The sequence below is a fragment of the Sinocyclocheilus rhinocerous genome, unplaced genomic scaffold (assembly GCF_001515625.1).
Source record: "Sinocyclocheilus rhinocerous isolate Xijiao unplaced genomic scaffold, SAMN03320098_v1.1 scaffold926, whole genome shotgun sequence".
Taxonomy (NCBI): Eukaryota; Metazoa; Chordata; class Actinopteri; order Cypriniformes; family Cyprinidae; genus Sinocyclocheilus; species Sinocyclocheilus rhinocerous.
The window spans coordinates 271,648-296,120 of NW_015648536.1; the positions used below are offsets into that span (position 1 = coordinate 271,648).

The 24,473-nt window shown below is 37.9% G+C and overlaps 1 protein-coding gene across 4 annotated transcripts in view; it reads right to left on the reverse strand.

The window, feature by feature from the left end:
• Positions 1 to 3,972: 3,972 nt before the first annotated feature.
• The window catches only part of LOC107709845 (NMDA receptor synaptonuclear signaling and neuronal migration factor), a 34,045-nt gene continuing 13,544 nt past the window's right edge, over positions 3,973 to 24,473 (reverse strand). The window contains exons 5-16 of one of the 4 annotated variants that reach the window (XM_016514485.1): positions 23,619 to 23,624; positions 21,962 to 22,030; positions 15,579 to 15,631; positions 15,022 to 15,111; positions 13,718 to 13,845; positions 13,487 to 13,570; positions 13,154 to 13,187; positions 12,916 to 12,986; positions 12,719 to 12,798; positions 11,424 to 11,526; positions 7,701 to 7,776; positions 3,973 to 7,207 (exon numbers count right to left, since the gene is read on the reverse strand). In XM_016514485.1, coding sequence (XP_016369971.1) covers positions 7,110 to 7,207; positions 7,701 to 7,776; positions 11,424 to 11,526; positions 12,719 to 12,798; positions 12,916 to 12,986; positions 13,154 to 13,187; positions 13,487 to 13,570; positions 13,718 to 13,845; positions 15,022 to 15,111; positions 15,579 to 15,631; positions 21,962 to 22,030; positions 23,619 to 23,624 — 892 coding nt within the window. In that variant the 3' untranslated portion in view covers positions 3,973 to 7,109. The remainder of the gene's footprint in view (positions 7,208 to 7,700; positions 7,777 to 11,423; positions 11,527 to 12,718; positions 12,799 to 12,915; positions 12,987 to 13,153; positions 13,188 to 13,486; positions 13,571 to 13,717; positions 13,846 to 15,021; positions 15,112 to 15,578; positions 15,632 to 21,961; positions 22,031 to 23,618; positions 23,625 to 24,473) is intronic. The other 3 variants (XM_016514484.1, XM_016514486.1, XM_016514487.1) reach the window with 3 other exon arrangements.

The window sequence follows — 24,473 nt, forward strand, 5'->3', positions numbered from 1 at the left end:
CTCATGGTTTATCGTTGAGCTATGAGTTCCTCACTGATTATTTGTGTCCCTTATTTTGCCTCGCTGAAGGTGGCAACCCTAATCCTGTCTAGATCACACAAACAAAGTAAAAAGATCATAAAATCAGTAGTCTTGGAATGACTCTTATCCAAATGCAACAAAATTCACTAGGTCTTATTCTTTGTAGCAATTGTTAATCTTATCTCTCTCTAAAAGTAAGACTACAATCAGAGAGCTGGCACAGCAAGTAACCAAGGTTTTTCCTGACAACTGCAAATATTCACTGTCATCAGTTTGGTTCATTATCAATGTGCACAGACATCACAATGGTCCCCATGGTCATATAATGTGACAGCAATAACAGCAATACATAGAAAATCTCAGTGGAGCTCTTCTATCTACACACCAGCCTCCACAATCACCTGTGGCATCACACCATTATTATTATCACTCAGTGAAGCAGAGCGGGGTCTAGCGTTCTCTAGTTCCACATAATCGTGATGGATGCACTGGGGCAATGCACCCGATAGCTCCCTTCTCCCATCAGCACACATTCTCCTAATCACTTCAGACACCAAGATGCTCAAGCCAGTCACGCCTAATAACCCAACTAGAAATAGATGATGCAATGTTGCCTCTCTCTTCTGTGAGTGAGTATCAAGCAGTGATTGCTGTATGCAGTAGGAAAAGTCATGAAGCTTTGCTTTCCTCAGCTTGGATTCAGTCACTTTATTATTGCAGCCGTTGGTGCATTAGGTTACAGTCCATTGCACTGCAGCATATCAATGCCATAACCCAACAAAACTCATAGCTGCTCTCCTTGTACACCCAACTGCTCTGCTTGCATCTGCTGCTGCCTAAGCCTGGATGATCTTTACGGTTTATATCAGAGTTCAATCCAATTAACCTTCAAGCTGCAAACATCGGAGACTTTCGGTTAACCCTTATTTTAGCGTGCAGGCATGGGGTGTGGGAAAATTCAGACAAGGAAAGGTTAATCTAAGCCTCACGATTCTGAGCAGAGGACTGCACCTGCAGAGCCAGAGCTGGAAATGGATAGTTGATAGCATGCGGGAGTTGATAGTAAGAGAGCCATAAGAGCAGAGTGCTTAATCTAATTAATCTAATATTGCTGACTCATTTTCTTTACATATGATCTTTGCTCTAGACCACGTAGTGTGCACAGGACAGTATTTTTAAACCTTTACTCAGACCATTATAGAGATATATACATGGGGTTTTTAGAGAACCCAAGGAAATTTAATTAGGGAATTAGCTTGGAAAAACACAGCATTGCTTTGAATCAAGTATGATGCCACTTTAAGACTTTTTTCTACCCATATGAGTCACTATTATGAATGTATAATTTTTTCCCCTGTATCAAACTAACACAATGTTTCTAGAAAAGTCACATTTTCTTGTCTACTTTTTGGAAAAACACAAAAATGCAGCTTCAATGATTTCTGCCTACTGCATTTTGATTAAGCCAGAGTAAATTAATATAATGGAAACAGACAAAGGAAAATGATTGAAAAATAATTACAAAATTATTCCCTGGAAGTTGTAAAATGAAGGTTGATTAGTATTGACTTTACCTTGATTTCACTTGTTTTACATAACATCTGAGGCACTTAAAGATGCACTGCCACAAAGCATCAGACATTTTTACATTACAAACACTTTTCAGACTCCTTTTCCATCATGATCAATAAATGCATGAAAAGCAGTGGGTGGTCAAATATGATTTAGCAGATGTGATGCATTACAGATTCCTGGAAGGTATTTGGGTTTTACGCCGTTTTGTGTAATGACAAGAGTCAAGACAGAGACTAAGTGGCGTTGTGTCCTTGGTATATGTGGGGCAAATAGCAGTAAGTCCCAGAGAACGCATTCTGCTTCTCTCTGGCAGTCTGTACGTGCTTGTGTTGGTCGGAGATTGATCGCTCCCCTCTCTCTCCCTCCTCCATGCCCTCACAAAGAATCAAACTGCTTGACCGGCCAAAAAAAAAAAAAAGCAGATCCTTCTCTCTCTCTCCCTTTCTTTTTGTAAGGCTTCATACATATCCATGATGGAAACAGACAAAGGAAAATGATTGAAAAATAATTACAAAATTATTCCCTGGAAGTTGTAAAATGAAGGTTGATTAGTATTGACTTTACCTTGATTTCACTTGTTTTACATAACATCTGAGGCACTTAAAGATGCACTGCCACAAAGCATCAGACATTTTTACATTCCAAACACTTTTCAGGCTCCTTTTCCATCATGATCAATAAATGCATGAAAGCAGTGGGTGGTCAAATATGATTTAGCAGATGTGATGCATTACAGATTCCTGGAAGGTATTTGGGTTTTATGCCGTTTTGTGTAATGACAAGAGTCAAGACAGAGGCTAAGTGGCGTTGTGTCCTTGGTATATGTGGGGCAAATAGCAGTAAGTCCCAGAGAACGCATTCTGCTTCTCTCTGGCAGTCTGTACGTGCTTGTGTTGGTCGGAGATTGATCGCTCCCCTCTCTCTCCCTCCTCCATGCCCTCACAAAGAATCAAACTGCTTGACCGGCCAAAAAAAAAAAAAAGCAGATCCTTCTCTCTCTCTCCCTTTCTTTTTGTAAGGCTTCATACATATCCATGATAATGTTTTTAACTACACTTCCACGTTTATATTTTCCAATTGAATCACAGCATGTTTTTGTGGTGCTGATGAGCTTGTCTGACTCATCATTTTTAATGAACAAAAAGTCTCCTGAGACCATCAGTTTCTCAACTCTAGTGTAGCAGCACCAATTAAACAGTGCAAGCTGTGATTATGTCAAGTTACACAAGTAACCTGAGACGATCCTTCTCTCTCTCCCTTTCTTTTTGTAAGGCTTCATACATATCCATGATAATGTTTTTAACTACACTTCCACGTTTATATTTTCCAATTGAATCACAGCATGTTTTTGTGGTGCTGATGAGCTTGTCTGACTCATCATTTTTAATGAACAAAAAGTCTCCTGAGACCATCAGTTTCTCAACTCTAGTGTAGCAGCACCAATTAAACAGTGCAAGCTGTGATTATGTCAAGAGATTTGGCAGAGTGGCCTTCGCTGCTCTTCGGGTCACTATTGGAAACAGGAAAATGAAAAAGAAAAGGAGTAAAAGAGAGGGAGAACTAAAAGGAAAGAGACGGAGGGAGGTTGTTCTAGAGTAGTTCATGCTGTACAGTGGTTTGTCCAGCATCTAATGAAAGCACATGGCAACCTTTCCCGACAGCTTTGTGTCAGGCTTTCAGTTCTGTACCACAAGGAATCTCACCGCAGTCGTTTTTCTATTACTCAACCCTTTTTGCTCATGAGAGAAGGACTACGATCCCCTTGGACTATTCGCTTCCAGCCCAGGCTATACTTCCATTCGGAGTGTGTGCGATTGTGTGAGCATGTGTGTACCAGTCTATCCATCCACTCTCCGAACCGCTTATCCTACTGTATGTAGAGTCACGGGATGTGTTGTATAAATAGCATTTAGAGATCATCACTGATAGATTTAGAAAAAGGCAAATCTTAGTAAATGTCACCCTTTTTTATTTCTCTGGACACACGGCCGGTCACATGTTCACTGTTCACTGAGGGAGATAAATTGCATTCAGGTAGAAGAAAGAAGACGCAAGACAAAATTCCACTTAAAACTGGGTACATTTTACTGTAAAACATGTTAGGAAACATTTCCAGTGTTCATTGCTGTGAAACAAAACAGTTGTACAGCAAACTACCTTCCTGAATACAACGTCTCATAGTAAATACTGTGAACACTGAGCTAAAGAGATAGAAACTAGGAGCTTATGCTCGGTCCTTTAAAGTAGTAAATTGACAAGATGAGCTAATTTGCTTAAGAAATATTACCCATTTAACTGAACTAATCACTATAATGTCATACACTGTATTTGGCAATGTAGCTAGCCAGACTAAGAAAACCATACATGTGTACTATCATCACTCTTCAAGACTTTCTAGATATTGTAATAGGCTATTTAAAGTATTATTTATCATTGCTACTGACAATGCTTAAAAGTGATTCGTTTCACCCGTTAGGCTTTGCAGAAATTAAAAGACACACTGCAAGTGTGCAAAAACATATTTCTCTTAAAAACACCATGAGCCAAGGAGTCTAATGGCGCAATCATGAAGCTATCAATCATTCAGCATTTAATCTAATCAACCACTCCATATCAAACAGCAGGACACCAGCTTAGATAACATCAACTAAAATATTGTTTTTAAAAGCTGGGAAAAAATGTTACATATGAAGCCGTGTAACAGTCCAGACATGAAAAAATGATATCTTGGTGTAATAATCAGGCTCCTGGAGGCATTTTCTATTCCCAAGCAGGTAACACCTCAAAACCATACCAGAACCATTTGAACATTCTGTCGATGTTTCTCAAATTCTCTTTAATATCAACATATCAGGATTTCAGGTTTGCTTTACAAACTCCAAAGGGAACTAACTGTAATGCATATCAGTGCCTTATTGGTTTTAAAGTTGACCAATTATTAGTTTGAATTAGCATCACAATAATCATTTAGTTTAACTGCTTCATATCGAGATCATGAATAATTTGTACAGTCAACAGAGAGAAACTGCCTGAAGCCTTCAAATATTATTGCCCAGAGCTCAATGACATCTCATATGTCTCTCTCCATTGTGCTGCAAAGCCAGTGGCCATGGTAAAAATGAAACGGATGCTGCTGGAAACATAAACAGCATACAAAGGTATTCAAACAGCAGCATTCTAGAAGCAGTACAGTGTGTCCTAGAAACAAAGCAGCTCATGTTACAATGTCTATTGCTACAGGAGAGATACACAAGGATGGATTAGTTAGGAATGAGACACTCCTGCATGTTTCCACCAACTCTCCTTTCATTTCCTAAAACATGACGCATAACAATGAATATATGAAATGACTTTCTAATGCATGACACAATCAACACGAGGCCATACGGCATACACTAAACATCTTCTTGCAAGAGCAGGGGGGTCTTCACACCTGACATGCCAAAGACCTTTCCGCCAATCCAGATGGCTCCATGATCCTCAGAGCTCTTGCTGAGTCCTTATGGTTCTCATGTGCCATTGGCTCAATCAGTGACAACACACAAGAAATCAAATGCTATGTTCTATTACACCCATAGATCATATTCATACTACCTAGCAATTTGACAATCATTTTAGCATTATAGCATACAACGACTTGATGTGATTACATGAGTTTAAATAAGTTTGGATAGCAAAATACAAAGCCATATCGAGACATGCAATCGTCTGAAGCGGTCGGGCTGTTTTGATTTGATCTAATCAGAACACACTCGTTCCCTGATGGCCCTACATATACAGAGATTTTCAGGGCGTCTGCATGAGTGGTCAGAGATGAAAAGAGATGTACAAGGCAAACACAGATGCATCCTTCACATCTCAGTGCCCCTGTCCGCATCTCTAAAGCTAAAACACACTCACAAACAGATATGCGTGATTCTTCACATGCTCTCATAACGGTAAATTTCAACTAGAGTTTTATGCTCTAAATATAGCAACATTAGGGATCTTTTTCCTGTTTGCTTCCATTGAATATTGCAATGCATACTAATTTTTGTATTATTACCCCAGAAAGACTAACCACATTGCACTTTTTCAATCTGGCAGCTTTTTATGAAATGCTATAGACGCTGCTGTTTTGCACTTATACATCCACTCGTGATGATTAAAGATTACAACTATCTACTGTTTTATCTGTTTGGTGCATCCAAAACACACCCACACACCAACTAGAGCGATTCGTGAACATTTTCCTCCACAGAGAACCACTTTAAAGACTAAATGTACTATCCTGTATACTATGAAAAAAAACTAATCTTGATATTCAAAACAGGATCACAGTAACACTTAAAGAGAAATATTGCAGATACAATTGCACTTTGACTTATCAGAAATGGAAAATGATCAGTTATCCTCCACCTACAAAGAAAACACCACAAAACAGAGCTCGACATCACGTCAAATACTTACAGACGCATAGGACAAACAAACAGTAGGAGAAAATTCACAAATATGACACGATCTGAGCGCAAATTCACTAACTGAATAGCATTGTTTATATTACTGTCAAAATGAATCAATTTTAAAATCTTATTCAATGTTTTTTCTTTAAGATGCTAGAAAATTTTTGAAGCTAAAGGATAGAATCTGCCGCTCTAAAATGAGCTCCGTCTACACATGCCTTAATGTTACACACACAGTACATGAGTCTATAGAAATCTAAAACATCTAAACACACAAAGTTCCTGATACAGATATAAAGTGTGAGTGTTATTTCAACACCACTCAGGTAGCTCAATCATTCAAACTGAACAGCTTTCTATTGAAAAAAAGTTTCGCTTTCCTCTTCTCTCTCTATCTAAAGATGGTACAGCACAGAGGGAGGCCAGTTAAACGAATGAAACCTGAGTTATATTCCCTCTAATGAATCCTAAAAAACCACCATACTTTAACAACTAAAACAGTGCACTATTATGCTGAAAGATAAATTACAGTAGTTATTTTAGAGTTTGAGTGAATATGTACATACAACAGATATGTAGTTCCACAGTTTATCCTGCATTTGTAGATAACCTCAAGGCGTTTTTCACTGTTAAATGGCCTTGGTTCACTGCCCCTGCTAGTTAACCACAAAAACAGCTACTCAAAAGTACTAAAAACAAATCTGTTCTTATTTTTCCTCCTTCTTAACAGCTTTTTCAATTTTCAAAGAAACGGAACGTTATTTTCTAAACCTCTCACAGGTTAAAAGTTAAGACCTGCGGAGATCTCCCCGAATGTTTCTCTTTCAAGCTGAAAGCTCAAATGGATGGGGTGAAGACACAGCACCTAACAGTAATGGCTGCTTCTCCTCGTTACATCTGAGGGCGGAGAATTGGAACGTCTTCTCAATGTCAGCCATCCGCATCCTCAACCTCATCTTCCTCCTTCCACCTCAGGGCTTTTCCGCCCAGGCTCTCTCCGGAGGGAACGTTGCCGCATGGGCCCTAAAGAAAGCTACCTGCCTCTTGGGCTGTTAAACCAACGACACAATGTCACAGAAGGTCATCGTAGTCGAGAAGTTTGGAGTGCTGGCGGCTCTTCCACAAGCGGTAGAGGCGGAAATCGAAGTACATCTCGATCATCTCCTTACCTGAGTGTGGAGAGAGCACAACATTTTTAGCTCTCCTTAAAATATCTGACCATAAAATAACAGGCAGCATGCCACACATCTACCGTACCATCTGCTGAGTAAAATAACATTAGGAGGCCTTCATAGGCATTTGTGGGTGTTTTAAATACAGTTCTCTATTTAAAACAGTGGTAATTATCCTCAACAGTGCGAATCAAGCTGTGTAGAGTCCATAGGGGACAAAAGGAGATGGAAGAGGAGGGAGGGGGGCAAGAGTGCCTCCTCCTGGGTCCAATGAAGAGACAGAAACAGTGGGGGAGGATAATGAGGTTTTAATTGGAGAACAATTACGGTCAAATCAATAGCTGTGGCATGGATGAGAGTTGGGGTCAGAGTTCACGTGGCACATGCACGTTTGTTGAAATGCATGTTTACTGTATGTGTGTCAGAATATGTGATTGGTCATGTCTGTAGTGTGTGTGTGATTGAGTGAGTGTGTGCGCAGTACACTTACCCTGAGCTGACAGTTCCAGAGGAGACTTAAACTCAATGGCATGAGGTTTCATCAGTCTCTTGAGGTTTTGAAAAAGCTGAGGACGAGAGAAAGTTTTGCTGTTTCACTACTTTTCACAGTTCAAACTGGCAAAAGACCATCAGTATTACTTACAATATTCCCAATCAGAAACAGATATTGCAGATATATTTACAGCTTTTTCAATAATTAATACCAATATTCAGTACTGATACCAATATTCAGATAGCAGAGGGGTTGATAAATATATAAACCATATATTTGATGCATAACATCAGGTAATAAATGCAAATGGGATATACACAAAATTATTTGATTATTTTATTTGATTATATACACACAACATTTAATATTATAAATAAAAATAATAGTAATTATTATGATCATTACTGGAAAAACATAAATATTGTGTGTGTATATATAACAACAACAATGATAAGTATTCAATAATAATAATAACTTTACTGTTTTAACAAAAATATATTTTAAAGGGGTCATATGATGCTGCTAAAAAGAACATTATTTTGTGTATTTGGTGTAATGAAATGTGTTTATGCGGTTTAAAGTTCAAAAAACACATTATTTTCCACATACTGTACATTATTGTTTCTCCTCTATGCCCCGCCTTTTTGAAACGCGTCGATTTTTACAAAGCTCATCGGTCTGAAAAAGCGAGGGGTGCTGTGATTGGCCAGCTATCCAATGCGTTGTGATATTACAATTATTACAGTTATTATTATTGTGTATATAAAGCAATAATAACAATACCAAGTATTTAATAATAGCAATAATTGTTTCAACTAATTTATTTGTCTGTACATTTCAAAATATCCAAAAATCAGTCTTATAACTGCTATAAAAATCTATAACTATTTACAGCTAAAGCAAACTCTTTTTCAATTTTGATCTACTTGATAATCTGATTGACTGCTAATAGGAGCCATACAGCGATGAATGTGCATCATAAACCAGAGGAAGCTGAACAGGGCGACCTGTGGTGCATTAAAGTGAGTGTTCTGTGGTTCTGTGATTGACCTCCGCTAGAGGGGGTCTGGTAGTGTCAATGAGAATCCTTCATATCAGGACAAAGCCTGTCAGAGTGCATTAATTGCCTCCTGCTATTCCCCTCCCAATCCTTCGACTTCTGTTTCTCTGGTCGCTGTCAGTATAATCTCTCATCTGGGCATCTTTTCTAGAAGCTATTCTCCACCTCTCTAATCGATCATGAAAGTCCCAGAAAGCCTCATGAATCCACGCTCAGCTAATTAATCTCTTTCCATTGTAGTGAAGCAAGGGGTCTCTGGCTCTTCAGGCCATTTCCTCTTTCCTCTTTCATCGTGATACACACATATGACACAACTGTGAAAATCATAATAATTAACAGCATATTAGCAGCTGAAATCAAATTAACAACAGCAAAAGCAGGACTCATGAGGAACTGGCTCAAACTCACGGTATTGATGATGCTCAGCAAATTAGTCTCTTCCCTTTATTCAGTATAATATTACATGTGCTCAGGCAGTCGTTACAACCTTATTAGCTTTCTGGTATAGAACACACAAGACATATGGCCAGCTGCTGCTGCCTTGGCATAGCTAATAGAAAACAAATCACAGAGACAGTGTATTACGGTTATCTGATTCTAACACAACCACCAAAGCGCACACACGGAGAAAGAAAAAAAAATCACTCTTTTGAAATGGATCTTTTAAATGAATTTGATCCAGGTCATAAAAACAGTCTGAATGATTTGTTTACAGACTCGCATGGCCTACTTATGACACTTTTGTGGTGCTTTTGTATCCTTTGTGAATTGTTGTCTATTGCATGGAAATGCATACAATATTTAAATTTCAGACGGGCTTGGAATGACATGAGGGTGAGTAAATGATGATAGCATTTCAATTTATGCAGGAATATTCCCTTAAATGCAAAAAGAAGGCATAGAGCTGTTGGGTTTCTCGGTGCACCTGGTCAGGCTCTATATATAGCAAGTTCACTCAAGCTCTTTCTCTCCCCTTCAGAAGTAGCAGGACAGTGCTGAGAGGACCATAGAGGAAAATTGCTAAATGCAGCGAAAAAGCCTCTATGTTTCTTTTTTTCGCTTTACTTCAGTTATTTTCTCTCTGTAGATCTGTCTGCATAAACCACCTGGATGAAATGTTCATGTGGCAGAAATTCTAAGAGACTCTAGTTTCGTGCATGGTCATGCGTACTTCAATCAGGGACTGTGTGCACTTCAATCAAGAGACTGCATCCAAATTTGTTTACAAAGTGTCTGTCATACAGGTGCACCACAGTGCTGTCAATGTTCAGCATAATGCTGCTGCAGAATATTAACTCTGCTTAAAAATATCTTGTGTGACTTACATCTAGGAATACTTTGCATATAGATGTGGAAAGAGAGGACAGAAAACTGGAAATTTTCAGTGATCAAAACGTGTGTTGGAGACATTACTGCACTATTTACACTCATAAATATGCATATATGCACTCCTTTATCATTCAAAACAGTGAATGTCACATGCGAGTGCAACATCGGTTTATGTGCCTATGATTCATACATGATCTCACAGTCATGAAGCTTCCCGAATTATGAAAACAACAAGTTGAAATTTTATCTGACCATTCAGACGGCAACATATTTACAAAAATCAGATTTTAATCTGATCTCAAACCAAGTGGAGATGTGGCTTGGATCAGATTTGTCTGTATTTTGGACGTCACAATAAAGTATCACTGTATTCTTTGAAAAATCTTGAAGTAAATACCATGGTAATCATCCAATACCAAGGTAATGCCATAGTACTTTTCTGTGTGAATGGTTATATATATACAGTTAGAATTGTAGGATATAAACTCAGAATTCTGACTTTTTTTGTACAATTCCAAGTTTACATCTCACAATTCTGAGTTTATTTCTTGTAATCCAAAACGTTTTTCTCAGAATACTGAGTTTACATCTCACAGTTGCTGTTTTTTTTTTACCCCCACAGAATAACAAAAATAAAAATATAAGCGACGTTTTCCATCTCAAAATTATTTAATTTTCTTCTCAGTATTGTGAGTTTGTCGCAACTGCAAGTTAACATCTCACAATTCTCACAATACTCAGAACTGCGAGAAAAAAGTCTGAATTGTGAGATAAAAAGTCACAATTACCTATTAGTTACAAGCCCACATCCAGATTGGCACAGTTGAATACATGTCCAGAGCTGTAGTGGCCAGAGGCAGTCTGTATGTGCCGCTGAGTGTGTGTACGTGTTAGAGTGTGTGTGTGTGTGAGAGTATATGCGGCAGAGAGGGGCGGGGGCGGCAGGGTGACAGACTGTCTATCTGTCAGTCACAGAGCAGTTGCTTGTCAATCTGGCACCCTCATCTCCTGCCATCATATCCCTGCCTGACCGTGAACACACTCCCACCTGTCTTCCTCTGTTTCTTAATCACACACCTGCCACAGCATGAAAGTAAGAGGCTGTACAGTAGTGTCAGCTCTGCAAGTGTGCTAAAATCCATAAATTACTATTAGCATAAAGGATATGACTGTATATATAAACTATGAACATAGTCTTTCTATATATACTGAAAACTCCCATCCCCCCCATTTCTCACTCATAATTTCCTGTCTTGTCTTTATGACAAAAAGCCTATGGCATAAAACATGGGTTGAAACACACATGGAGGTGAGCAGATATGATTATCTACCTTTTCTCCGTTAGCATTGCCGAGCACATAGCAGCCCATAATATGGATGAGGTTGGGCTCAGGATTTAATAAACTCATGAATCTGCCGAGTCTCTTCCAGAACCTGCAAACAAAAGCTCAGAATGATTACAAAGTACGGCTACACAGTTCTTCATATTGTAATCACAATTCATTTCATTTAATTGAACTGAAATATATAATATTTATTTTGTGCGGGGAAGCGAATGCCATCTTTTGGTAGTCTACACATCCAAAATGATCTGAGCTGTGATCTTGAATGATTTATTTCTGTTTTATTCATTAGTAAATGAAGAGTGTCTTAACAGTGTCCTCTCTGCAGCATGAAAAACAAAAACATTATTCAAATTCTGAATAAATTATATATAAGACCACGAAAATACTAGAACATACTCATATTAATCACTGAAGCTGTCACTGCACGTATATATAGCTTCGCACAACTATTCGAGCCATGCAGTTCAACATAAGCTCATTGACTTGAGTCCTTCACCATTATAGTCAATGAATCTGTCTACACTATAAAGTAAATCCCTTATTTACACCATGTATTGTGGATTGTTGATAATTATGTGAACATTCTAGTTGTGTTGCATGTTGTTAGAAGCAAAATTTGAAGCAACAGGAGTATCTAAAAGGCAATTAAAAAGTGTTAAAAAGGTGACAAAGATGTGACTCCCCTGAAGAGGTGGGGGGGGGGTGAACTTTAAAATGTGGGCTGACAGTAAATTTTCGCATGAACATATAGGGAAAAACTCACATCCAAAATGATCTGAGCTGTGATCTTGAATTATTTATTCAGCAGTAAATAAAGTGTCTTAACAGCGTCCTCTTTGCAACATGAAAAACAAAACCATCATTCAAATTTTGAATAAATTATATATAGCACAGACCACCTGGAACATTCTCATAATAATCACTGAAGCTGTCACTGCACGTTTATATAGCTTCACACAACTATTTGAGCCATACAGTTCAACTCAAGCTCACTGACTCACCATTATAATCAATGAATCGGTCTACACTGCACAGTAAATCCCGTATTTACACTGTGTATTGCAGATTGATCACTATTATGTAAACATTCTAGTTGTGTTGCATGTTGTTTGAAGCAAAAGGAGTAAATCTAAAAGGCAATTTTTCACATTTAATTATTAATTGCAGGAGCCACCATCATAGTCTCACATTTTTTATGAATTGTGCAGCACAATTACAAATAGAACAAAAAGAAACAGATATGATAGGCTGCACTTTGTTTTGTGAAGGTGAACACTCACTGTATCATGTCCTCCTCCTTCTCTACTTTAGCAAATGTGGCCACTTTGTTCTTCAAAAGGTAGAGATGACCTGGACCTCCCTGGAGAATACAGAGAGCCAATTTACGCAGTGCAAAATAACATGTACATAAATACACCACATGGAGACTTGTGAAATAGCGAGATATGCAAATAATCACACACATATTTTTTCAAACCTGACAGAAGATGAGCATGTTCCAGATTTTGCAGCCTTTTCTGTAGGCGGTGAGTTTCTTTTCAATCTCCTCTGAAGAGCAGAGAGAAGAGAAGACAGATAGCAGAGAGGTGGAGAGAGAGGCAGCAAGGGAATCATATGAAATTACAGCCCAGCTTTTTCATAGTAAACAAACAGCAGGAGCAAACATCAGGCATACGCAAAAAAAAAAAATAATAATTTGGCCAATTAACGCGTACCTAGTATATCATCAAAGGTGGCATGCTCATGATCCTGTGGGCAGAAAACAGGGCATGAATTAATGAAGTTCTGCGACAGGAATTATCAGCTGGTAAATATTACATTGCATTTTTATTTGAACATAATTCAAGCATAATATAAGCACTACATCGCTAGCTCAGCATTACAAAGCCGCAATTCAAACAACGATGATTTACACTACTAAAACTTGCATGCGAGAGCTGACTGGTAGACATCATTAGCTGTGATTAACACGAGGGGCTTTATACTGGATAATCAAACTTTGATTCTCTTTGATCCCATGTATGACTGCATCATTAAATTATACTCACATAGAGAATGGGGATTATGGAGGGGTCGTCCCGACGGATGATGTTGGGAACGTATTCGGCCTTTGGTACTTTTGATGAAATTAGCTGTTCAAAAACAAGGATGAATAATACACACTCTTATTAATGAGCCCATCGATGATCAAACAGCTGCGCTACATGTAATGAGGATCTGGCGATGAGTTCATAAAAAGGCAGTTGGCTCGTGTCAAAATGGTTGAAAGATGCATGTACCATGATTTTGGGTGGGATGAAGTCATCGCCCTCACAAGCTGCTCTTTCCGACTCTCTCTCTTCCTCCCAGTCGACATCATCGCAGTCTTCTTCATCCAGATTGCCAGACGATGCCTGGAGGTCTCCACCTGGGGAAGAGGGTATATGCAGATACACAGAAACACAACACAAGCACATAAACAACCAATGAGATGTCAGGTCCTATCAACAAGCATTCTGTGGCTCACGTCTGAGAGGTTAGTCGTCCTAACATAACCTTTCTCGCTTGTTTATGAGAAGATCTTACACAACAGCAACACGTTTAGTGATATAGGAAAGCACACATATAGACAGCAGAGTACATCCATGGTAAACTGAGATTTTACACATACGCACAGGTGCTGAAGTGTGATGAACTGCACAATGTGCAAATCTTATGAAGCCTTTAAAGAAAATATCATATTCAGATTTTGTTTTACTTTTTTTTTTTATTTTAAGGACATCAGATTCCACCATTACAAATTGCATTGCCATAATACAAAAAATATTTAATCTATATTATATTAATATAATATTAATATTAAATTATTATAAAATTAATAAATAACATTTGGGGTTTTATTCAGTAAGGATGAATTAAATTGATTAAAATTGACAGTAAAGACACAATGTTACAGAAGATTTCTATTTTAAATAAATGTCATTCTTTTGAACTTTCTAATCCTCAAAGAATCCAGACAAATCACATTTTCCACAGAATATTAAACAGCACAACTATAATAATAATAAATGTTTCTTGAGCACCAAATCAGCATATTAGAATGATTTCTGAAGGTTCATGTGACACTGACACTCGAGTAATGGCATCATTATAGGAATAAATTACATTTTAAAATGTATTTAAATAGTAAACAGTTACTTTAAATTGCAATAATATTTCACAATACTAGCATTTTACTGTATTTTGGATCAAATAAATGCAGCATTGGTGAGCATAAGCAAATGAGACAGACAACAATATTTTAAAAATGTACCAAACATTTGAATGGTAGCATATTTAAAAATACAATCGTGATAATACCTCTTTTACTTCTTTTAAAGTTACTTTTAAGGCAAGTCAGTCTAACCTCTTTTCACTTCAATGGATAAAGACAGAAATCTCTGAATCTGTCTGTCAATGTTATGTTTAAACAAGGCAGAGATATCATCTTAACAGGCATCGTAAGATTAACCCATGTATGAGTGTTTTGTGTGAGTGACCAATCATGTTCATGTACTGAAATCAGAAAACGAGACAACATGTCTGTGTATGTGTGTGGACTCACTGTCTCTGGAGTCATGGAGAGAGTCAGGCTTGACGGGTGTGGGGTCACTCCAGGACCGGCTGAAACTCTTCGTATTCCGATCAGCAAATGCTAATAACGAAGCGGAGGAGGAAAGCATCACACGCACTGCTCTTCATCAGACACACACACACTCTAGGCTCTTGTCTGAGGTTGACATGTTTGAGGATTTCTCCGTTTTAGGCTGACTAGCTCTAAAAAATACTGTAACTGTATACTGTTATTGATAAGAGGGGAGGCAAATTATTCAGAAACTAAATCACATCGCTAGTTGTACATCAGACAAGAGCACCAAATGGTTTTGTTTTCATCCTTTTTACCAGATGCCTGAAGCATCTGTAACCCCTGAAAATAATTCATCTGACACCATGAATTATTGTCAAGCAATGGCATGTTTGCGTATTTACATTAAAAAAATTGCACAAATATACAGATGAAATCAGACAAACGTATTAACAACATACACACAACCATACATAAGCATTAACATACTCATTCACTCACTCACACAAACACACAGACATCTGCAAACAACTCACTCTGGGCCTTCACTCTCCTGCTGCCCACCATCCTCAGGTGTTTCCGGAAGTTCCTGGGATAGAAAGGATTTGCAGAAGCACAGTGGATTGGAAAAAAGGTATAAGACAAGAAGGGAAAAGCACAAGAAAAATGGGAGATGGAGAAAGAGGAGACAAAAATGGCAATCCGTTTATACATGGTAGTATTAGCATGGCTGATTATGGATGGGGATGAGTGTTTGAAGTTATACAACAAGCTCAGTGCACTCCAAACAAATCTCCAGTCTTCACAGTTCCTCTGTAATAAACAGGCATAAATAAACAGTTTGTCCCAGTCTGACACTGCTTCAGGCTTCAGAAACATAACATTTATTCATCTGTGGGTCTGTATTTCCAGATATTTTCATTACTGTATTCTCAAGCACACTGTCTGAGCTATTAGCTTGAAGTCACCATGAAATCCAAATTGACAATCCTTATTTACTATGGAATATTGCAGTGTTTATTATAAATTATTTATCAGTGCACATCATTATTTTTTTTAAAACCATACGCCCTCGTAATCTTTAATCAAAATAACTTCCTCTCCTCCTTGCAATTACATCGCTACTCTTCTCTGATGAAATTTTCACTGGCGTGAAATAGGGGCTGTAATTTCTTTCTTCCACCAACTTGTCACTCACATGAGAATGCAACAATTAGCAAACAACAATGATCCAACAAACCAATCAATTACTGGTGGACAAAATCAAGTCCCGCCCTACATTACGTCTTGTTCTAGAAGCCAGATATACATCACATCTATTTTATGCAGATTTCAAATGAACATAATAGAAAACTGATTTTTTTTTTTATCTGAATTTAGTATGTTTCAAGTATTTTTTCCACTAAAAGTTTTACAACTATAGAAGTAAACAGTATTTTTTGAATATGTTCATATTTACTTTTGAATGATGAACAAACATGAGAAATGACTCCTGTTTATTCTACATAAGACAGGTCACCACCAGCAAGGCCATCCTTTTGAGAGCACAGGTTCTCAAATACTACTCTATACTTAAAAAAAAAAAAAAAAAAAAGGATAAGGTTTTTTTTTTTCCTTGCACTGGTAACCAAAACCATTTGATTTTGTGTGATGTTATATCTATGTAGATGAATATCAGTATAAACACTCTATTAGCCAGGGAAACAGAGAAAATGACTTTGAACCTTAAAGGGATAGTTCACCCAAAAATGAAAATGACCCCATGATTTACTCACCCTCAAGCCATCCTAGGTGTATATAACTTTCTTCAAACAGAGTTATATTAAAAAATGTCTTGCCTCTTCCAATGGCAGTGAATGGGGTTCAAGATTTTGAAGCCCAAAAAACTGCATCCATACATCATAAAAAGTGCTCCACGCGGCTTGGGGGGATTAAAAAAGGCTTTCTGAAGTGGATCGATGCTTTTGTGTAACAAAAATATCCTTATTTAAAACTTTATAAATAAACGTTATACTTTAGCTTCTGCTAACTGTCGTATGCACATTCACGAGAGAGTGGCATATCTCTGTGGCACAGATTAATATGCTAATCTCGCAAGAACCAAGTTTTGTTTACAGCAAAGAAAAAACAGTCTCCTCTTAATTTATATCAAAATCCTCTTACATTTTTCTTTACAAGTCCTCGTTTTGTACTTTTAATTTGTGACCGGAGTTTTGTTTTGTTTTCTCCTCTGCGTTTGTCTACATCCTACATCTTCCGCTGGAACGCCACTCTCTCATGAATGCGAGTACAACGTGAGTTATTGGAAGCTAGAGAACACGGTTTGTAAAGTTATAAAGATGGATATTTTTCCTACACAAACACATCAATTCACTTTAGAAGGCAATTATTAACCCCCCGGAGCCGCGTGGAGTACTTTTTATAATGTATCTTCAAAATCAGCCTTCAAAACCTTAAACCCCTTTCACTGCCATTATAAAGCTTGGAAGAGCCAGGACATTTTTTTATGTAATTTTGATTGTATTTGTCTGAAAGAAGAAAGTCATATACACCTAGGATGGCTTGAGGGTGAGTAAATCATGGGGTAATTTTCATTTTTGGGTGAACTATCCCTTTAAATTTCACTTATAGGTAGGTGTTTCACTGCTGCTAAAGCATATCACAGTAAAACTGGCAAACAATTTGTATAATCTTGTAGAAAGTACAAAAAATGCTATCACTGTGCTTCACCAAATCATTAAGAATTTGAATAATCTTCTAAAAAGTGCAAAAATGCTTTCATTTTATGTACTAATTCATTACTGCAGTTTCAAACCAGAAATACCAGAAAATCAGTCACAGAAAATTGACCACTACAAACATCCTCATCAGAGAATGAAAGCAAGTTCAGTTGACCCACTCTTTCAACTGACAGCCTCTCTCCTCTCGTTAGCACTCAACACTTGTTCTCCACGCATCATGTCACCATGGTTACACTGTAGTGTAGTATAGTAGGAGAGTGTGCTGTGGAGAGGTGGGTGGTCTTTCCTCATTTGCCAACAAATAATAGAGCAGCTCACACAGTCAATGCAGAGCCTTTAAAATAAATGAGAGCTGGGCTAGGGATGAAATTATGAGGCAATGGCTTTTACAAAATGCAAAATCCAAAACTGATGGCCACAGTGTCATATTTCCCACAGTCAATATCTTACCGTTAGCATTTTTTCTGCAGGCATAATGCAGTTGCACAACACCACAATATTAGAAAGCAGCACTGCTGCCTAAGTTAGTTAAATATACTGTGAGAAAACGAATCTTCCTGCAGTACAGTGATGCATAGCAGAGGACATTTTTTACAGTATGTAGCCGCCATGAGCCTCTAATCAAATCCACCAACGTGAACATTTTACAAAAGAGAAGTGGGCTTTTTTTAATATCGCTTTTATATTTGAGATGCTTACAAAGAGCACGTTGACAATGCATCTGTATAGTTGTCAGACCTGCTTTTCTCCTTATGTCCGTCTTGCTGACATGCTTCTAAACTGCTGTCAAAGTCAATGTGCCGGCTGACAAAGAAGGAGTGCAGATCTTCATCCAGTTTCAAAAATAGAAGTGCATATCAAGAGAACTATGTCTTTTCAGCAGGCCATTTTTAATTAAACGCTCTAATGATCTTAATCCTCATTTGTGAGCGTGCTGAAAATAGAGCGATAAGTCAGATCACCAGAGTGTGACATGTTGATCCTCACAGAGATATATATATAGCCTATATATTTGTTCCTTTTTATGCAAAGAATAAAATATCACATATTTCTTAAGAAGCACAGCCATTTAATGGCTACATCAGAAACAGCTTCTATGAAACAACTCATCAGAAGATCTAGTGCATGTTCCACTGTTTCCATCAGATAAAGAAACTCAGCATAATCCAAAATACTATGAGCTTCAAGAGATAGTTCACTCAAAAATTCAAAGTCTTTTATTATTAGTTCCATGCTCAGGGAACAGACCTGTAGATACTGGTTTTTAGAAACATCTTGGCCACTTCAAAATAATTAAAGTGAACGAGAACTGTCAAGTTCCCAAGTCACCATAAAAAAAATATCTGAAAAGTAGTCAAAATGACTCATTCACTTTATTTCAGATCTTTATTCAAGTTGTTCAATGAACATCTTGACATATGCTCTACCTCTCTTGGGTGCATTCGTGAGAAGTACAGCTATCTGATTTGTGAATTAATCATTCATTTGAATCATCTGATGCTATTCACAAAACTAAAATGATTTGTTCACTAATCAGACAGGTCCAATCCAACTGTGCAGTTAACTTACTGACTCAGTTATTCATAGTTGAAGCAAGTTAACAGGTCACTGGAGAGGAAGATTATTAGTAAATAAATCAACTTAAATGTTGGTATGTTTGTCACACAAAGCTGTTTATAATGCTTCAAAAACAGCACACAAGTCATATGGAAATAAATGGATTGTGATTCAATGTAATTGCATTGCACATTAGTTCTCTTTAGCAATTCAGAATCATGTTGAAAGAAGTTTTTGATGATCTGCCAGCAGACCAATTAGGATTTACCGGTGAACAAGTGTTTTTAAATATGTAAGCCAATTCGGCCTGGCGTAATGAGATTTGCTGTTGAGTTATTCATGGTGTTAGTGCTGCGTGACTCTAGACCGATAAGTGAAACTCTGAAAGTGTTCAGTTGTCAGCTGTATCGACTAACACACTCCAGGCACCGCACCTTTGGTTATTCGATTGGCCTATTGAACCAAGCAGCCAAACACAGACAGACACACACACATAAATATACACAAATGCTTTGTGTACGGGTCAAGGTTTTACCTTCATTCAAAGGCAGTAAAACCTGAAATCGCTGAGACCACAAAATGGCTTAATCAACATACATTTGTGTGAGTGTTAGGTGTCGAGGTCAGAAATATCAATGGCTCTGTTAAAATAAATAAATAAACACCCACTATGATAGAAAAATAAACGTGTCACCTCTGCCCCAGACAATAAGCCTACCCAGTAGAGTCTAAAAAAAAGTTAGTTTCTTGGTAACACATTTATTTAATAAATGAACAAAAAAAGGAAATTTTTGCTAGTGTTACAACATTAAATGAATAGCATATTGTTAGTCAGAAAGTTAGAAAATAGCAGTTAGAAATGTTAAGAAAATATATTTTTTTTTCTCCACTGACCCCTTAGTTTAAATCTAAAGAAGCTGGTTTCTGCTTCAGAGTAAAAATAAATAAATACATAAATATTGTGACTTCATTTTTATAATTGCAACTTTATTTCCTGTAATTGTGACTACACACTACCATTCACAATTTTGGTGTCGGAATGTTTAATGTTTTTGAAATAATTCTCTTATACAGACCAAAGCTGCATTTATTTGATCAAAAATACAGTAAAACAGTAATATTGCGAAATATTATGATTAATTCCATTTTAATATATTTTAATGTTCAATTTATTCCTGTGATTGGCAATCCTTCCTCTAGTCTTCAGTGTCACATGATCCTGCAAAAATCATTCTAGTACAGGTGCATCTCAATAAATTAGAATGTCGTGGAAAAGTTCATTTATTTCAGTAATTCAACTCAAATTGTGAAACTCTGAGTTTCACAATTTGAGCTGAAATAAATGAACTTTTCCACGACATTCTAATTTATTGAGATGCACCTGTATGCTGACTTGGGCTTTAAGAATCTTTTTTTTCTGTTGAAAAATCATTGTTTAATATTTAATGGAAGCTGCAACACATTTTTTTCCAGGATCCACTGATGAAAGTAAAGTTTAAAAGAATGCATTATTTTAAGGTTTTGTAAAGATATTAATTTCTTAAAAATTATAAAATAAAATCTTACTGGCACCAACATTCTGAATGGAAGTCTATATCTAACAATTGTGACTATTTCTTATCTTAAACTTTATCTCACAATAACCACCTTTATTGTTTACTCTGAAGTGGAAACCGGCTTTTGTAGAAATCTGTGGGTTTCGATCAATAAACTGCTGCTGGCTTTCTGCTTGGTAACCCTAGAATCATGACTCCACAGGGAAGTGTGCCATGAACGAAAAGCAGATCCTCATGTGTAGTGTGCAGGATTGGAGTGAGGACTTTAAAGGCAGAGTAAGCGATTTCTGGTAGCCAATGTTGATATTTGAAATCACCAAAACAAACACGCCCCTACCCCAAAAGGGTCTTGCCCCTATTTTGATAGCTCCGCCCCACATATACGTATGCAACCCAGGCAACCATTAATTCTGTGAAACAAAGCAAAACCAATGTTACACCATGTCTACGGACGTGAGCGGCGCGGCAAGGAAACTGCTGCCGGGTTTTATTTATGACGTGCTGACACAAATTTCAAATGGTTTTCAACGGTCGTTTGATCGCGTCCAGTGTAGGCAGACTTTAGCTGTTGTAGACACAGTGTTACTCACCTATTGAGAAGAAACAAAGCAACCTCGACGTCCGATCGCAGGCCTCCGCTCCTTGAGTTCTCTCCAGCGCTGGAAAGCTGATCCGATATTTACACGGGTCCTACTTCTTGCCTTATCCTTCCGCAGACGTTTTCCTCTTTTGTTTTTTATCCACCATCTCTATCTTTCTGTCGCTCGGCTCGGCTAATGTCCGTCCCATGCACTGAACGCGCTCTCCTCCACATCACGAGTAGACACGCCCCTTATTGCTGATTGGCTACAAGTTTGCTTTGCTATTCGGCCCGATTTAGTTTTCTAAAGTGTTTTTGAAAAATCACATACCCTGCCTTTAAAGATTCTGAGGGGATACACACACCATAATTCTACACTAACACAGGACAACACAAAACACAAACACCATCTCTCCACTGTCTCGTTCTACATGTGTGTGTTGAGGGAAGGGCTGTGACACAGGGCACGGGGCATTAGACAGTACCTCTCCATCAATGCGGTGGCCTCTTGCTCTCTTTTCCTCCTCTTTCTCTCTGCGATTCCACGGAATGCCCTGCTGGGACCGGTCACAGTGTTACAGGTTGTGGGTGTAGGTGTGTGTGCACAGAGAGCAGTGCGCGGGGAAAAAATCTAGAGTGGCTAGGACGGTTCAAACCACAACAGGTGATCACCACCCACAGGTCAACGGGACACTACAGGCACGTACACACACTAAACACTACGACCACAGTGAAGTCAAGTGTAACAGACACTCAGTCACCAACCAGCACAGAGGATGAATTCACAGAAACCTATAACATCTTTGTGGGAGTGGTTATCATATCTGCTGTGCATCTATTGTTTTTCACAGGGTGACAGAAGGTACAGCCATCATTACTGACAGCTGATGTTAAATCAAACCCCTGTCCTCAGCAGATGAGGTTAATGACAGCCCAGAAGCTACGTTCAGACAGTGTGTGTGTGTGCATGTAATTGCATGTCGATGCATCCTGAAATCCTTCAGAGCCTTGACAGACTGGCGACGGTCTTGGAACACTGCGTGATGAGTGACTTTTCTGGGCTATATTCGGGCTATATTTATATATTTCATGTGCAATATTCAACACAGTGATGGCAGCAATTACCATATTCAATGGCCAGTCTACCATTTTGTCATATTTTTTAAAATATACCTTGCATTATAGTCAAAACACAAGCTCGGTTCCAAAATCTAGTCAACTGTCTACCTAGATCTTATTTTAGGAAATCGTAGGCAGACTCCTGACATGAAGGTTATTCCTAAAGGTAGGTAGATAAATTTTTCTGCTCTCTTACACCTTGTTTGTAAGATACAGTTTAAGACAGCATTGCAAATGGAGATTTTGACGATAGTTTATTCAATATCAAAACTTCATAATTGTATTATTTTATGTAATTAAAAATGTATGTTATTTTTATTTGTGTGCTCCAGGTGATTTAGACACTACAGTATCATTTTTGTAACTTAGCATGCATGAAAAGGTTTTATGTAATGGTGTTATTTTGCATTTCTTTCAAACATACAGTATTTACAATAAATGAGAAAAACGTAGTATGCTAGTATGGTATTTTGAATTCAAACTTAGTCAAGTTCACCTGTACTTGAGCTAAAGCATCAACATACTGCGGTCTGATTCCTGTCCTTTTATTTTTACTATTAAAAATGCTTTTCAACAGGAGTTGAGTCTCCTGTGAGCTTTAAGTGCCATCTATGTGGCATTCAGAGTTGCCTATGAAGAACGTTCCAGATCAGTCACTTACGAGCAAGCCAGTAAATCTCAATAAATCTCAGTAAATCAAGCCAGTCGGTTTTGGAATAGAGCTTTTGTAACTAAAACCCAGAAAACTTCAAAGGTCAAGTCATCATAGTAGTACAACAAACAGGCAGTTCTTGAAACGTGATTAGTGACACCGGTCCAAATGAATCACACTTGGTATATCGTGAGCAGTATATGTGCTGTGTGAGACGGAGTTCCTTCATAACTTCAAACACTCTGTCTAATGCTGGTGGAGTGAGAGTTAACACAGGACAGGAGAGGCAGCAGCACAGAGGAGCAGAGGGTGGGGATGGAGTGATATGTTGAGTTTTTAAAACAGTGGGCTAATGAGCAAGGTATACTCACGATATTCTTTGGAGCCAAGGAAAAATGCATAATAAAGAAGATAAAAAGAGGAAAGAGAGAGCAAGTGCTTTAACCATCACAAGAAAACACATGAAAAGCAAGTAAAAAGGTAAGGTATGCAGGAAATACAGTGTTTTTCAAATATAAACACTGGATCGGGTCTTATGAAAGGATCACCAAACGCTTTATCACTACCTATTACAGTCAATTATCACAAAAAGTGGCAGCTCTACAGCCGACCACAGGATAAGACACTGACATTTCACACAAATTGAAAGGATTCTGAAGTGAAAGTGTCAATTAGACCCAGCAAAAAGGGGAATTAATAAGTCAGAAGAGAAAGTGAATTAAAGGGATAGTTCACCCAAAAATGAAAAGTTGATGTTTATCTGCTTACGCCCAGGGCATCCAAAATGTAGGTGACTTTGTTTCTTCAGTAGAACACAAACAAAGATTTTTAACTCAAACCATTGCAGTCTGTCAGTCATATAAAGGTAAGTGAATGGGAATCACGGCTTTGAGAGTCAAAAAAACATACACAAACAAAACCAAATTAAACCCTGCGGCTCGTGACGATACATTGATGTGTAAAGACACGAAACGATCGGTCTGTGCAAGAAACTGTACAGTATTTATATATTTTAGACGTGACGCGTCTTCTTCTTCTTCTTGCTTTATGGCAGATCGCAGATAGCCAAAGTATAGCAAAAGAGATAGCAAAGTATTCATAGACAGAAAGAGGGATACAGTGTGAGGTGAAAGCCAAGGAGAACTGACACCAGATGATGAGGTGGGAGGGCACAGTGAGGTTGAGGGGGAGACAACAACCATGTCGGCTGGAGGGAGGAGGACTGC